The 17,239-nt window shown below is 35.8% G+C and overlaps 2 protein-coding genes across 10 annotated transcripts in view; one reads left to right on the top strand and one right to left on the bottom strand.

Annotated features, from left to right (window-relative positions):
• LOC144958415 (uncharacterized) overlaps positions 1-17,239 on the bottom strand; it is a 66,428-nt gene that overhangs the window by 20,429 nt on the left and 28,760 nt on the right. Inside the window, exon 1 of one of the 2 annotated variants that reach the window (XM_078890442.1) lies at positions 3,991-4,491. The exons of the other annotated variant lie outside the window; for it this stretch is intronic. The gene's annotated coding sequence lies outside the window, so the exon portion shown is untranslated. Of the gene's footprint in view, positions 1-3,990; positions 4,492-17,239 lie in introns of those variants that run through there. 2 annotated transcript variants of the gene reach the window in all.
• The window catches only part of LOC144958412 (TBC1 domain family member 5-like), a 104,158-nt gene continuing 100,551 nt past the window's right edge, over positions 13,633-17,239 (top strand). For 5 of the 8 annotated variants that reach the window (XM_078890424.1, XM_078890426.1, XM_078890427.1 and 2 more), the window contains exons 1-2: positions 13,633-13,717; positions 15,455-15,588. In XM_078890424.1, the coding sequence (XP_078746550.1) occupies positions 15,492-15,588 (97 nt within the window). In that variant the 5' untranslated portion in view covers positions 13,633-13,717; positions 15,455-15,491. Of the gene's footprint in view, positions 13,718-13,879; positions 14,076-15,454; positions 15,589-17,239 lie in introns of those variants that run through there. The other 3 variants (XM_078890428.1, XM_078890425.1, XM_078890422.1) reach the window with 2 other exon arrangements.

The following is a 17,239-nucleotide window of genomic DNA, read 5'->3' as shown; positions in this document are numbered from 1 at the left end:
TGTGCGGCTATGTGGTCTAGTGGTATGACACTCTCTTTCGGATCGGAAGGTCCTGGGTTCGAGCCTCGCTCGGCGCGTAGTTGAGTCTTTGGAAAAGGCTCTTTACTCACATTCTCTCACCGTACTCAGGTGTAAAATGAATACCTGGCCGTTAACAGCGTTGTATCCGTCCCAAACATTTGTAATATCGCCTGACAGGCGTCATGTCTCGTCCTACATGTCATGTGTTGCTGTTGGCCAGGGACCCCTTGTAAAGCGCTTTGAGCTCGTATAGTGGATATTGCGCTATATAAAGCTAAAAAAAAAAACAACAAAAAAACATGGGTGATTCCTGTTGACATCAGACAACCCCCGTTTGATGGATTATCTATATTCCTTCATGGAACGCCAAGGCGACGGGATCTTATGGTGCCGTTGAAAGGGGTTAAAAATTTTTTTCATTTTTTTCTCATAAATGTGACCCATCGCCTCAAAGCGGTATTATGTCGGAATGAACTAGATGAGGAAAATTAAAGTTATAACCTTATAAATAAAACATGGTGTTTCCTTCTGTTCCTTATGGTAGAGTATAAATATTATTTCTTGCATTGCCAAACGTTCTAAAGTCCTATTTCCCACCGTTTTATCTCTAAATTCACTTATTGTGGTACAACACATCCCGACATAATACCGTTTTGACACGGTGGGCCACAAATAGTAAGTTGAGCGATTTTTTTTGTCTAACCCTCCTGTCCACTCAGCAGTGATTGGGTAGCTGGGTATGTTGAATCTGGCAACAATCACTTTGCGATAGACCAGCGTCTTATCCAAAGAGTAGCAAGCATTTGATATTTGGGATAAACTCCGGGTCCATGATGCCTGGGGGCTCTGAAGGACTATCTATTGTTTCTTTTTTTTTAATTTTTTAAAATAACCGATTTCGTTGTGCGTTAGCAAGAAGTTGGATGAAAAGGAAGATAATCCGATGACAGAATTCGAGTCAGTTTTTATGCACTGAGGACAAGCATTCTACCGTATGATGATGATGATGATGATGATGATGATGATGATGATGATGATGATGATGATGATGATGATGATGATGATGATGATGATGATGATGGTGATGATGATGATGATGATGATGATGATGATGATGATGATGATGATGATGGTGATGATGATGATGATGATGATGATGATGATGGTGATGATGATGATGATGATGATGGTGATGATGATGATGATGATGATGATGGTGATGATGATGATGATGATGATGATGATGATGATGATGATGATGATGATGGTGATGATGATGATGATGATTATTATTATTATTGATGATGATGATGATGATGATGATGATGATGATGATGATGATGATGATGATGATGATGATGATGATGATGATTTTGATGATGATGATAATAGTGATGATGATGGTGATGGTGATGGGGATGATAATAATGGCGATGATGATGATGATGATTTTGATGATGATGATAATAGTGATGATGATGGTGATGATGATGGGGATGATAACAATGGCGATGATGATGATTATTATTATGAAATTATAATTACGATACTAGTTACTATAAAAAAAAACAGGGATGCACGATTAAACTCAGATTTTTCAACTTTATACCCGCAACCACCATAATGATAATGTTTGAATGTTAATATCAGCGTGTCAAAATCTAAGGGCCTATTATATTATATACAGACTTTTGAAATAGAATACAATTTTAAAAATGTGACCCTCGTCTCAAAATGGTATTAAGTCGGGATGATTAAGATCCTTAAAATGGAATTTGTAGCCAGAAATATCATGCTGAAGTTGAGTTTATATGCTTTATAGAGGAGCAGGAATATCATATTTTTTTTTTCTAAATACATACCAATGTTTCATATTTTTGACCAATTTAACTATAATCTGACTTTTTATCATCTAGTCTATTCCGACATAATACCATTTTGAGACGAGGGGTCACAAATATGGTCTCATTGCTAGGTGTACAAATTTGCAGGTCTGATAACCGAACGCAATAATTATGGGCCTGTTTTAACAATTTTGTTGCTGTTGTTGTTGATTTGAATTTTCATTACAACAATAGGCCCATAACAATTTGGATTATCAGACCTGCAAATAAGTACGCGTCTGCTCATTGCCATTGTTGTTATAAATTATAAGTGGGCAATCTATTTTGTGTTGGTTTGAGTACTTGAGTCTCAATAATAGAACCAAGACAATTCGGTTAGTAACTCCAATATAAGTAGACTTGAGGTTTTTTTTGTTTGTTATATCATAGCGCAATATCTACTAAACGTACTCAAAGCGCTTTACAGAAGGTCCCTGTCAATTGCAATACTTAACATGTAGAACGGGACATGACGCCTGTTAGGTGATATTACATTTTTTCCCCGACAGAGACAAGACTGCTAACGGCCAGGTAATCATTTTACATCTGAGTACGGTGAGAGAATGTGAGTAAAGAGCCTTTTCCAAGGACTCAATTATGCGCCGTGAGAGGCTCGAACCCAGGACCTTCTGATCCGAAAGCGAGTGTCATACCACAAGACCACATAGACGCACAAATGGAAAATACGAAGAACCTAATGAGAATCGAATGCATGCGTGGTGACGTCATTTGGAGATCTGGGGTCAAGTTCTCGTGGAGAATAGGATTTCTCTTTTATGTTTGTTTTGTTCTTTGTGTGTGTGTGTGTGTGTGTGTGTGTGTGTGTGTGTGTGTGTGTGTGTGTGGCAATTTTGCAGATTTAATGTCCCGCATAAATCATATTGGGTAGATTCATTTTTAAAATGGAATAAACTTGCTCCCACTACCATACAAATAACATCATATAATATCGTTGAAAGAATAGAACAGAAACTTTTTAAAAAATTGAAACCTTTTTCGAGGGCAAGGCCAGCCATGACCCGATCATCATCTCGCCTCAAAACAATATTTATTTAGACCGCATTAACTCACTCAACCCTAACACCGACGATATCCGTAGTTTTACCGGGTTACTTTTACCCCATGCACATTTATTACATTTTTCTGAGACAAATTATAGGCCTGGTATCAAAGCCAATGTTTTTAGTTTTTACATGTTAAAGGTAGTTGAATAGTTATTCATGCACATGCTCGTTTTTAATACATTTTTTTTCCAATTTTGAAAAGCAGCAAAAATCTCTAGGGTTGAGTGAGTTAAAGAGTAATCCTAGATCATAAATTTACATGAAACAAAATGCCAATTTTATATATTTGACGCTGGGAACAAAAGGGTTTTGAATTTGGAAATTTGATTTTGGATCGCACTTCTAAATTCCAACATGGCGTCGCATTCTTCGAACGTAGGGGCAACTCAATATAGCTATACATAACATTATGTATGTCACGATTTATTGATTTTAAACATGTTACTTTCAAGAAGCCGACAAGTAACAATGCATATTTAAACGAATCAAATTCCAATTATTTCTGAAGACTTAAGTCAATAGGACAGATATAAATCTTAGAGGGGAAAAAAAGATGAGTAATTGTTCCACAACGTTCGAAGCAGAAGTAAGTATTTGGACCACTGGGGTTTATTTTTAGATGCGGAATGATACCTCATCACGAGAAATTTTTCACTGAGCCTGATCTATACAAAGATAAGTCTACACTTTAAGATGAAATTATTGATATTGTGCTAAATTTAAGCATAAAGAACTAAATCTTTACTGCTCAATAAAACCTGAGATGAATTTTTAAAAATTGATAGATGGAAAAAAAATATGCCAAAATTGCGTATTGATTTCAACTGCCATTGCCTACAAACACAAACGAGGATTTGCGTCAAGTAAAAAGGTATACACACAGAGCAACAGACAAGATGATGATGATGATAGTATTGAAGGCAAAACATTAATTTCTATGGCATGGAATGAAAAAAATTTTAAAAAATGATAATGAACAAGAACAACAATAATTATTAAAAACATACATATCAACTACTTACCGGGTATAGAAAAGTTGATATAATATAACTCCGCCCCTCAACTACAACATTTGTTCACATTATAATATTCCCACAGGTCAATAGTATTATTTTAACACACAACTGACACGTAGAAATACGTTCAGGCTAATGCAACAGCTTTGATAAGAAGAAAAAAAACAAGTCAATGTCCTATTTTATAACAATTTATTGAAAATATTACATCAAAAATCCTAATTGGAAAACTCCATGCACTTGCACTCTCTAAAACTCCTTACAGTATGAAAATATTATTCTAAAAATCCTCCATTGAGAATATCTTGCACTTTCTAAAACGCCTTTCACTTCACTTTCAGCATGAAAATATAATCATTTAAAAATCCTAACTTGAGAGCTCTTTGCATTCTCTACAACTAAAAGACCAGGTAGAAATGGATATTATCATAATTATTGTAGTTGTAGTCCAGTCGGCATCTGGCGTTCTGATCTCCTCCGGTAGAAGTAGAAGCTGCGGGACTTGTCGATGCTGATAACAATCCCAGCTCTCCCGTTCGTTATCTTGAACTTGAGCGCGCGTGCACGGAGGAGCGAAGCTTCGTGCGTCTGACTGCCAGTAGCTTGCTGGTTCCACCGGCATTTAAAATTGATGTACATATATTTACTACTCATTTAGCCGTCTGTTTCAGTTAAAGCACCAAATCAAATATGTATGTATGTATATACCTATATATATATATATATATATATATATATATATATACATACACACACACCCACACACACACACACACACACACACACACATATATATATATATATATATATATATATATATATATATATATATATATATAATATATAATATAATATAAATTGTGCATCGAACATTATATTTTTATATTAAAAGTGAAAGCTGCTGTTTGGAGTAATAAGTAATCAACAAAAATAAATATAGAGCAGTAAAGTTAGGTGCCCCATACGTAAACAAAGGTCGAGAAGCACGTGGCAAACCACATGTTCCTGTCTTGACAGCTCACGTTCCAATGTAAATAATAGAAAAAAAATAACCTTTAAAATTTGGCTGTTAGGTGGCAAAAGAAACACATATTCATAAATACTCGATCATGCATCAAATAATGTCTAGATATGGATATTTTATGGAACAAAAGGTAAAATTTTCTAAAATTTATCAAAAGTTACAGTCTATCTATTTTTTGACCAGAGCAAATTATTGCGCTGGTGTGAACAAAACGAGAATTATTCGGAGCCTGATTTTCAGAATAATTTAGCCTTATATTATTATTTCTGCAACTGTTAGATTTTATGTAAACATATTTTCAATACTGAAAGTGTATTGCCTACAACTCAAACTACAAAATTGGGAGACCTATATTGTGCGTAAATTATTCCGGTCCCTAACGGAAATCACTAGCAACTTGTTATTGTTTACGTTTGGGGCACCTAACTTTACTGCTCTATAACAGCTTTAAAAATGAAAAAAAAAGAACCAAATCAAAAAACAAAAACAAAACAACAACAAAAAAAACAAAAAAAACAAAACAAAACAAAACAAAACAAACAAACAAAAACCCAAAAAAAAAACAAAAACAAACAAACAAAACACACAAAAAAAACAACAACAACAAAAAAAAAAACAACAACAAAAAAGCAAAAACGAAAAAACAAACAAACAAACAAAAAGGACGAAACAACAACAAACAAAAAAAAAAACAAAAAAAAAAAAAACGAAACGTTTTGGGCTCAAAACCTTCTTCGGTCAATAAGAAAAATAATGTTTAAATATTAAATAATTATAATATTGCTTTTTTTTGTGAGGTTATTTTTGAGATCACATTTTTGTTCCTTGTCGGCTAGTTAGGAATGAATATCTGTAGCTATTAGTTAGAGTTAGATCAGCATTTTCTTATTTTAAATAAAAGGGTAACAATATAATATATGTCGTTTAATTGTTCAGTATAACCTGTACATATATGGCAAAATAAATAAATAAATAAATAAATGAATAAATAAATAAATAAATAGATAAATAAATCTAAAAAATAAATAAATAAATAAATTATTGCACATGCAAGAAGACGTTTGTTGAACATTCCCGTCAAATAATAGATTTATAAAACAAGTTACTCGTAGTGGTAAGGCTGGATGGTCCAGTGATATGACACTTGAGAGTTTATAAGCACACTATCCATTAAATGTACTCAAAGCGCTTTACTAAGGGTCCCTGACCAACTGCAACAAGTAACATGTAGAACGAGACATGACATGACGCCTGTTAGGCGATATTACCATTTTTTCTGACATAGACAACGCTGTTAACGGCCAGGTACTCATCAATTTACACCCGAGTACTGCAAGAGAAAGTGAGTAAAGAGCCTTTTTCAAGGACTCAACTATGCCGGGCGAGGCTCGAACCCAGGACCTTCAGATCTGAAAGCGAGTGTCATACCACAAGACCACATAGCCTTCGATTCGGAAGGTCCTGTGTTCGAGTCCCGCTCTGAGTGGTGTATAGTTGAGTCTTTGGAAAAGGCTCTTTACTCAAATTCTCTCACCGTACTGACGGGTAAAATAGCACAAGGTCTTTAACAGCTTTGTCTCTGTCGAACCCCCCCCCCCCCCCATCCCCAATAAATCATATTATCGCCTAACAACAGGAGTCATATCTTGTCCTTCATGTGTTGTTGTCGGCTAGGGACACTTTGTAACGCTCTTAGAGCACATTAAGTGGATATTGCACTATATAATTGCTTTAAAAAGCAATACCGATCATTTTTTCCCGGGTTTTCCCCGAAACATCATGCCCATCTAACAAATGTAAACGTTGCTGCTCGAAGCTCGAAGAAATAAATAACAATGTGAAATTGACTGTAAGTGTAAGCTTCAATCTAGCAAACGAAAACAACAACGCCATTATCATATTATCTCATGTTATCTGTAATGCTTCATGATTCATTCATCCTGTTTTGTTGATAAAGGGGAAACCCGAAACGTCCACATTATCTGTTTTCGTTTATTAAATTGAAGATTAAATTCAATTTCACATTGTTATTTATGCCACATAACATAAAATTGAATTTTAAAACTCAAACGAGAGCAATAAATACCTATCATTATCATACGTAATTTTGTTGAGCACAAAAAGCTTTACAACTCAACATTAAGTTCTTATAACTTTATCTTTACCTTTACCGATGTTCCATGTCGGACACGACGTTGGAGATCATGGTTCGCCAGCTCTCTCTCTCTCATCTGCGAGTTTCGCACATTGATTTATGGGGCTTCCTACGCACGCTGCGACATTTCCAAGCCAGCATGTCCTTCTTCGTCCTCGACCACGCTTGCCATCTATCTTTCCCTCTGCAATGGTCTTCTGTAGTGAGTCGTGCCTTCTGTTGTGGCCGAAATATCGGGTTATCCTCTTTCTAATAGTTGCAATGATCGTTGTTGATGTTATTCCTAAAGTTTGGAGTACTTGATGATTTGTTTTCTTTTCCTTCCAGGATACCCTTGCAATTCTTCTATAGGTCCACATCTCAAATGCTCTGAGTTTCTTTTCTAGTGTCTTTGTCTCATAACTATAACATAAATATTTCTTCAAATTTTGTGATGTTACAAAAGAAATCAGAATAAGATCAAATACATGCATTGTCTGTTTCGTCACGAATATGACGGTTTTCTATGTCTTAACTTGTACACATTAATATCACCACGGTCAAATTAACATTACATCCAAGTTTCAGCCTAAACTTTCCACCCGCGACATAGCGTTCATACAACACATCCACTGACATACAATATTCCTGTCTAAAAAAAAAAAAACAACAAAAAAAAAAACATCTCACAGGCAATTGAGTTTTTCCCCGAAACAGCAAAGGAATGGAAGAGCCTCCCAGAAGAAAATTAAATTGCCTTCGCGCCCAACATGGAAGCTTCATATATCCGTCATCAGACTGTATTCTACAGACTTCAGAGCAGCATTAGAATAGAATCGCCAAGATGGCGCTGGCTGCCTTAACCCGAATAAGAAGGGTGTCTTCTTTTTCTTGGTCGTTGTATTTGCTTCAAACTAAGAAGAAGATCTAGACTAGTTCACTTTTATTAATTTAAAAACACACAGACACAGAAACACACACACACACACACATACACACACACGCAGAGAGAGAGAGAGAGAGAGAGAGAGAGAGAGAGAGAGAGAGAGAGAGAGAGAGAGAGAGAGAGAGAGAGAGAGAGAGAGAGAGAGAGAGAGAGAGAGAGAGAGATTATTTCAAAATACCATTTCAATATTTGGTATTTTTCCCATGCCTCAAACTCAAAGACCCTTGTAAAATCTATATTGTTTCATGAGGGAGATCATTCCATAAACGAACGGCAGACGAACAAAAAGAGTGTGGATGGGTGTCTCTTCTTGATGTTTGAATGAATTAATAATTGTTGTCGTGTCCTCTAGTTAGTGTGGGGTTTTTTTTGTTTGTTTTGTTTTTTCTTTTTTTTTGTTTTTGTTTTTTTTTTTTGGGGGGGGGGGGGGGTATGTAATCAGGGAGTTTTATGCTGGTGTTGCCTGTATTAACTTTTTGAAAGGTAGGGTACACGTCATGTGCCTCATAGTCTGAGGCTATGTGGTCTCGTGCCAACAGTAATATTTAACATCTAGGACAAGACATGGCGCCAGCTGGACGATATTACAATTTTTCGACAGGGACTGCGCTTTTTATGACCACGTACTCATTTTACACATTGACTACGGTGAGATAATGTGAGCAAACATTTTCCAAGGACTCAACTGTGCGCCGAGCGAGGCTGGAAACCAGGGGCCGTTTTCATGAACGCGGACTAGCGCTTAGTCTCTGACTATCTCTAACTTTAGTCAATGACTTGAAAAAAATCGGTTTTCATTTGAGCTGACTGAGCAAGTCCGGGACTAAAATCATGGCACCTTCGGACTAAGTTTGGCCAAGTTTTAGTCATTTGCTGAGGCAAGACTTTATGCTTTAGTCTGAGTCTAGTTCCTAGGAGACGTCATAGCGTCAACAAGATAACAACTATTTTTAGATTGAGTGCGCTTCGATTCGGAAAGAAAATACACCGGTTACGAATGACAGAGGCAAAAAGTGTCCTGTAGTCATTGATACTGGCTTTAAAAAACTTTAAGATAAGTGCAGATTATCGAAAGTACACATTTTTGTGAGTAAGAACTTTTTAAAAAAAAAAAAACGGAATCTATCAGTTTGTGAGTTGAGAGTGAACAAAAGACCCCGAAATCAAAGGGTTTGCGTCAAAGAACAAAAAAATAATATTAGAAAGTATAATGGAGACAAAAGTTATTCTGTTGACATTGCAATTGACTGAAATAATGTGATTATTCAGAACACATTTTCTCTTTTGTGTAATCATTTGTTGGGTTTTTTTTTTGGTTTTTTTTTTCGTTCAATTTCTTTGAGTTTCAATCTCGATGTTCGTCGTCTCAATGAAACTGCCATTGGCCTAAATATAGAATTGACAGCCGACGATGACATCATTGCAGTCTATTACAGTCGACAGTCAATATCACGTGTGTTTCTAATTTCCTCTTTGAAAATCTTTTGCGTTGTAAGTATGCAAGTGGGTGTATCTTACCTGCCTTGGTGTAGTAGAGAGCTGATGTTACCCGCGCAAAATAGCCGAATTAGTCACCGTCCTTACAACGCCCACTTCTAGGCAAGAGACTAGCTAGTCCGATACTAGAAAGCATTCATGAAATCCGATTTTTTAGGCACTTGCTTCGCTTGAGCTTAAGACTAGCTAGTCATTTACTAGATTTGTAAATTACTAAATTTAGTCCTCGTTCATTAATACGGGTCCAGGACCTTCCGGTCGAAGATTGAGAAATATTTCTGTGCCATCGATCTATTTTTTAGTAATGTTTATTTATGCTTTCATTGTTTTTTTTTTTTTTTGTTTTTTTTTAATGCTGTTGGCTGAAACGTTCCGTGTTTGGTATTTCATTAAAAAAATTGAAGCTGTTTATTCATGTTTATTTATTACTTTATAGAGCAGTATAATTAGGTGCCCCAAACGTAAACAAAGGTCTAGAAGCACATGGCAAACCACATGTTCCTGTCTTGACAGCTCAAGTTCCAATGTAAATTATAGAAAAAAATAACCTTTAAAATTTAGCTGCTAGGTGGCAAAAGAAGCACATATTCATAAATACTCGATCATGCATCAAATAATGTCTAGATATGGATATATTATGGAACAAAAGGTAAAATTTATCAAAAGTTACAGTCTATCTATTTTTAGAACAGAGCAAATTATTGCGCTGGTGTGAACAAAACGAGAATTATTCGGAGCCTGATTTTCAGAATAATTTAGTCTTATATTATTATTTCTGCAACTGTTAGATTTTATGTAAACATATTTTCAAAACTGAAAGTGTATTGCCTACAACTCAAACTACAAAATTGGGAGACCTATATTGTGCGTAAATTTTTCCGGTCCCTGACGAAAATCACTAGCAACTTGTTATTGTTTACGTTTGGGGCACCTAATTATACTGCTCTATAGATTGTAGTTAAAAGCACCAAAGAAAAAGCAAGACACAATGAACTAGTTCAAACAGGGAACAGGAGACATTTCTGGTTTTATGACAGTGAAATCCGCTAGCCATTTAAATAATATAAGCAAAATAGGGAAGAAACCCTATACTTTTGATTCATTAATCCTTGGGAGTGTGTATGCAACCAGTCATTCGGAGAACTACAAATGAATAGGTTATATAAAGGTGGCATAACTATTTCAGTAGCAGGACGTATAGGGAATGAGATTAGCGGAAGAGTAGCGTGCCGCGAGAATGAGAGACGCATGCGCACAACCAAAATGACGTTCTCTCTCTAATAACTTTTCCGTCGGTGACGTCACAGACTATGGGTGACGTCCAATCAAGGGACACTACTCTTCCGCTAATCTCATTCCCTATAGGCAGATTCTTATGATTACGGGACGTAAAAACAGCGAGGATGGATGATCTTCATTGACGTCCAGCATATAATTTAGACTATAAAATAAGATGCCACCATTCTTACACCAGAAAATCAATTATATGAGGCATGAATCCAGTCCTCCGAAGGAGTGGTTTTACACTTCCAATGAAATAGGAACCTACTTTTTGACATCACACTTTTCTTCCCTATTAGAAAAGACACGTCCCCTTCGTGTCCCTTATGTCAACATCTCAATGAAACAGTAACACACCACTTGATTGTGCGGCTATGTGGTCTTGTGGTATTACACTCGCTTTCGGATCGGAAGGTCCTGGGTTCGAGCCTCGCGCTCGGCGCATAGTTGAGTCCTTGGAAAAGGCTCTTTACTCACATTCTCTCACCGTGCTCAAGTGTAAAATGAGTACCAGGCCGTTAACAGTGTTGTCTTTGTCCGGAAAATTGTAATATCGCCTAACAGGCGTCATTTCACGTTCTATATTATTAAATGTTGCAGTTGACCGGGGACCCCTTGTGAAGCGCTTTGAGCACATTTATTAGTGGATATCGCGCTATATAAAAAGCTCATTTGTTTTTGATTGACTGTCGCCCTCCTGAAGACCTGAGATGCACATTCCTCCCACCAAATCCAAGCATCAGTAACACACTGTGTAAACTCACCTGGAACAACTACAAAAGACATCTACGTCATGCACAACACAAAAAGGGCTAGAGCGAAGTTGGTTTCTGGTTCTGATAAGTAGATAATGGCAGTGAATAGAAATTATAATTATAGATGTATGGTTTAAACTACAATCGAAGTTGTAAATGAGAGAAAAAGAACGTTGTGTGTGTTTGTGTGTGTGTGTGTGTGTGTGTGTGTGTGTGTGTGCGCGCGTGAAGGAGTGAGCGAGTGAGTGAAACAAACACACACACACACACACACACACACACACAGAGAGAGAGAGAGAGAGAGAGAGAGAGAGAGAGAGAGAGAGAGAGAGAGAGAGAGAGAGAGAGAGAGAGAGAGAGAGAGAGAGAGAGAGAGAGAGAGAGAGAAGAGAGAGAGAGAGAGAGAGAGAGTTTGGAAGGTATAAGAGATTTTTGTTGTTTTGTTGATTTACTTCTGTCATCGTGGCTATGAATTTCCGTTTTATTATAATTTTGCGCAATTATTTTTTGAAATCCATTAGTCTATGGCAATAAACTCAATGTAAATTTCCAAAAGTGGATAAACTACAATTATTAAATAGACATGTTTGAAATTAAAACGATTCGCCTGTTCTATTTGTAGAAGGAAAGCGCAGACTCTCGATATCAGTCAAGGGGAGCAATCGCAAAAATTCGAAACATTGGACATCTGTTGTTATTTCCCTTGTCCTCTTCGCAATATTATATTTTGACTCCAGTTTTCTAACTTCACATTTAATTTTAATTTCATAAATCTTGTTCATCCCAATAAAATATCGTTTTAAAATCATTATCATAAATATCATTGATATTTCTAAATACATTTTCTGTGTTTATTTAATCCCAGTGTGCATCAATTTTTTTTTTTTTTTTAAATTTGAAACTGTTATATTCATGTTTATTTATTACTTTTTAGATTGTAGTTAAAAGCACCCAAGAAAGAGCAAGCAGACCCAACGACCTGGTTCAAACAGGGAACATGAGATGTTTCTGGTATTATGACAGTGGAATCCACCAACCATTTAAAATTTAAGCAAAAAAAGATTTCAAAATTAAATATAATAATAATAAATAATAATAATAATAAATAATAATAATAATAATAATAATAATAATAATAATAATAATAATAATAATAATAATATAATAATAATAATAATAATAATAATAACAATAATAATAATAACAACAACAACAACAATAATAATAATAATAATAATAATAATAATAATAATAATAATAATAATCATCATAATAATAATAATAATAATAATAATAATAATAATAATAATAATAATAATAATAATAATAATAATAATAATAATAATAATAATAATAATAAACCGGTGAAAATGGAGAGGATTAAGATGGAAACAGTAGGTACAATCAACGGATGTTTCGAGTGTAAACCCTTCGTAAGTAGAGTTGAAAATAAATAAAACAAAAGGTAGTGAGGATTGTAGCCTATGTACTAAGACCACACTAAGGAGTACACACGCTACAATTCTAAATACATTTCGTTTTATTTTTAAATTTGTTTTCACGTTTCCTTTCTTTATTGTTTTCTTGACGAAGGGCTACACCCGAAACGTCAATTAGGTGTATAGTTTCCAACCTGACGCCTTTCCATTTTCACCTTTTCTCCAAATCAGAACCTTAAGAATATAAAGATTTATTTCTACTTTTATGTTCATTTCAGTATTAAAAAATAAATACGTAAGCAATCTATGCAAATAAAATACTTTTCAGACATTATGTGTATCAATTAGGAGACACAGAACCTTATTACGTGCGCATAGCAAATTTCATTGTGGCTGCATACGCATTATTACGTACGTCTAAACAGTGCCTCAGAAATATCTACTTCATTTACTTTCAGGTGCGAGACCTTGTAGATATTTTAAAAAGCCACTCAAATACAAACAACTTGGAAAAAACAGCAGACGTCAAAACTTGTTATAATAATATTATGTCATGTGACTGGTCATGTGACTTGTTGACTACTTTGGCCTTCTTTGTGGGAGCGGACTGCGTTGCATATTTTCCTCTAGTTTATAGAGTGTAATGGCACAACTTAGGTATGCAACAGTTATTTTAGTTCATTTTTGAGGATATCATATCTTCCTGCATTCACAATTTGGCATTGCTCAGATTATATGAACAAAAACGATCCTTTTGTTTGGTCTTGTCATTGCCAATGGCCTGTTGCCCATTGTTTACACCGGAAATAGTGATTCACCGCAGCTCACAAGATGAAACATTTGCAAAAAAAAAAAAAGTAAAAAAAACAAAAAATAGAGAGAGAGAGAGAGAGAAAGAATCAATATCTGAAGTGTAACGATTGATCCATGTCCATACTGTTGTTAGATTAAGTGGCTTTAAATGGTTTTTGACGGATACGCCAGATGTTACTATTTTGAATGGGATACCTTATCGGCAAGTTATTGAATTGGAGTGAGAGTAGTATGAGACGTGGTCTTGTCCTTGTCCAGGCCAATGTGTTACGTGTATTGTGGTCTACTATGATTGATGATGATGCTATATTATTCACTATTACAATATCGATCATAAAAAATCACGCAAAACATTTGTAATTCTGACCCCAATCATGTGGTTGCTGTTATATTCACATTTCCACATAAACCGCAATAAACTCTTTTACTTTTGCTTTACAAATGTCAATAATAATACATTTTCAGTAAAATTACACTTGTTCACCTAAACCACAATAAACTCTTTTACTTTTGCTTTATCACAAATGTCAATAATACATTTCAGTAAAATGCTTACTTGTTCAGCGTAAAAAAGACATCGCACAGAGTAGCAAGAGCTAGAGTAGCAATACAGTACACGACACATTGAATTATTGTAAATTACGTCAAAAACCCACGAAGATACCCAGCCATCTCCCTGGTTAGAGAGAAAAAAATAAAGAAAGAAAGCTAAAGACAAAAGTCATAAGCGATCAATATTCCTATTTCAATAGTTCAATAGACCAAATTCCATTGTACATTAGGAATTTCGTTCCCCCCCCCCCTAATGACTTGGTTAAGTATATGATAAGAATAGAGGAACAATAAGGCTGTCATTGTCATTGATTTATCAGTGTGTAATGTATATATAGATCCTTTTGCATGGCTCATACCATTTAATCAAAACAATAAGACATCAAATGCAAATAGAACCTGTCATGGGGGTAAATTTAGACCACTCTCAAAATGGTTTGATTCAGAGTTATCATCACAAATTATCGCAGTTGACAAAAACAACGCTTTATATTCGCAAGAGGATAATAAGCATTGTTTTCCAACTTGAATATATTACTGTTAGGTGCATTCTGTCGACTTGCAGATCTACAGAATGCGTAATACTTGATTGATTATTGCGAGTTCTGTGGATTCACAAAAAGCGCTGAGATCCATCAAATATTATGAATTCTGCAGATGGCTTCTACAAACTACTTCTTCTACCACCACCAACACTACCACTACTACCACTATTACTACTTGATTGGATCCACAGAACGCACCTAACATATTGAACGGACAACTATGCTTGTTTAAACAATAACTTTGAAGTATATTGAGATATACAGTACTCGCCAGATTTTTGCTCTGCAATGCAGCAAGCTAGAGCTGGCAAATTTTATCTATATAATTATAATAAGTCATTGCCTCTCATGAGCATCAGATTTTGGCACACTCGAATTCTAGCACACTGTTTGGCTTCTACTGAGAGCATGCTAGAATCCAGCGAATACTGTATGTATGACAAGTTGTAACGTACATCATCAGTCATAATATTTTTCTCAACAGCATATTTATAAACAGAGAGGATAAGCACTAGCTCAGAATGGCTAGTAAGTTGAAGATATCCGGTGTGAGCAAGGAAGACATCCTTAGCACACTTGACAACTATCAGTCAGCAGACCCAGGGCTAGAAAACAAAGGTATGTGAGTCGAGATGATGTTTGTTGATCTGCGTCACCTTTTTATTTGATGTTCTCTTCTTCTATCTCAGTGCACTATCACCAATGTTGATAGGTGAGGATTCATCACTGTTTACAGGTTAATGGGGGGGGGGGGGGGGTTGAGGTGGCTGAATGGTTAAGGTATTGCACTGTGACATGGAAAGTCTGGGGTTTGAGTACTGCTACGGGTGCTTAGATTATTTACCTCCAATGGTTAAGGTATTTCACTGTGACATGGAAAGTCTGGGGTTTGAGTCCTGCTACGGGTGCTTAGATTAACCCCCAATTTGCTCTCTTTGGAGAACATTGGATGATTTCTTTTGACATCAGACATTTGTTTGCATGGAAGAGCGTCATTTTCTAATTAGAAGTTTACTTGCCAAGTGGTTAAGGCATTGCACTGTGACCTGGAAAGTCTGGGGGTTTCAGCCTGCTACAGGTGCTTACATTTATTTTGCCTCGGTCAAGATTATTAACTTAACCCCCAATTTGCTGACTTTGGGCAACACGAGTGATTCCTGTTGACAACAGACGTTTGTTTGGTGGATTATCTGTATTCCTTCATGGAATGCCTCGGCAATCACATCTCACTGTGACAACATGAGTGATTCCTGTTGACATCAGACGTTTGTTTGATGGATTATCTATATTCCTTCAAGGAATGCCGAGGTAACGGGATCTAATGATGCTAAGCGGAACAGTGTACTTTTTTTTTCTTGAAGAGGTTTAAACTGCTATGTCTGGGTGGGGTTCCTGACTTTCCATAGTGGACAGAGGGGGGGGGGGGGGGCACTTACTGTGTCTGGGTGGGATTTCTGATCTCCCATAGTGGATAAGGAGGCACCTACTGTATCTTCTATCCCCCAATATCTGTTTTCCAACATGCTTTCTGTCTTTGTCTTGGAAGTAGATTACTTGGTTTTGTCCTGGCCCTGGGAGGGAAACGGTTAAATGTATAGTTAAAAGTTATGGGAGATGATTTTTTTTTTTGTCTTATAAATCATCTCTCTGTTATGCATTGTATTATTTTGTTTTACATATATATGATTTGTAAACAGTTGAGTGTGTTCCTCTTAGTGATGAGACATTAAGGTGATCTCAAACTAAGTACAGTAATAGTGTGCTCTTAGAATCTAAATCTGTTCCATGTTTGAACAAATTCCCTTTGTCTTACTTTTTCTTGGGTTCTTTAATTATAATTCTAGAACATTTTACTCTCCCATTCTCTTCCTTTTGACTGGTGCTGATATGACCGAAATGTTTTGCAAGCACCGTAAAACCCTTTAAAACAAAACAAAAAAAAACAACACACACACACATAAAAAACTGCGCTGTTCAGACTTCATTTTTTTCATAGTGACATTTTTTGAGTGAAATACTTGTATAGAGGGTTTAGATTTTGCAACTCTTCATGGAGAAAGTTCATGTCCTGTTTGTGACTTTGTGAATTGATATTTTATTCTCTCCTTGGCGCATAGCTGAGTCCTTGAAAAGTCTCTTTACTCACATTCTGTCACCATACTCAGGCATGAAATGGGTACCTGGACATTAACATCAATGTCTATTTCAGAAAGAAATGTGATATCGCCTAGCAGGTTTTATGTCTCGTCCTATGTGTTAAGTGTTGCTG

The sequence above is a fragment of the Berghia stephanieae genome, chromosome 12 (genome assembly GCF_034508935.2).
Source record: "Berghia stephanieae isolate SIO BIC M18660-M18661 chromosome 12, UCSD_Bste_1.3, whole genome shotgun sequence".
Taxonomy (NCBI): domain Eukaryota; kingdom Metazoa; phylum Mollusca; class Gastropoda; order Nudibranchia; family Aeolidiidae; genus Berghia; species Berghia stephanieae.
The sequence above is the reverse complement of the archived record's forward strand: the minus strand, read 5'-3'. Positions and strand labels throughout refer to the sequence as shown.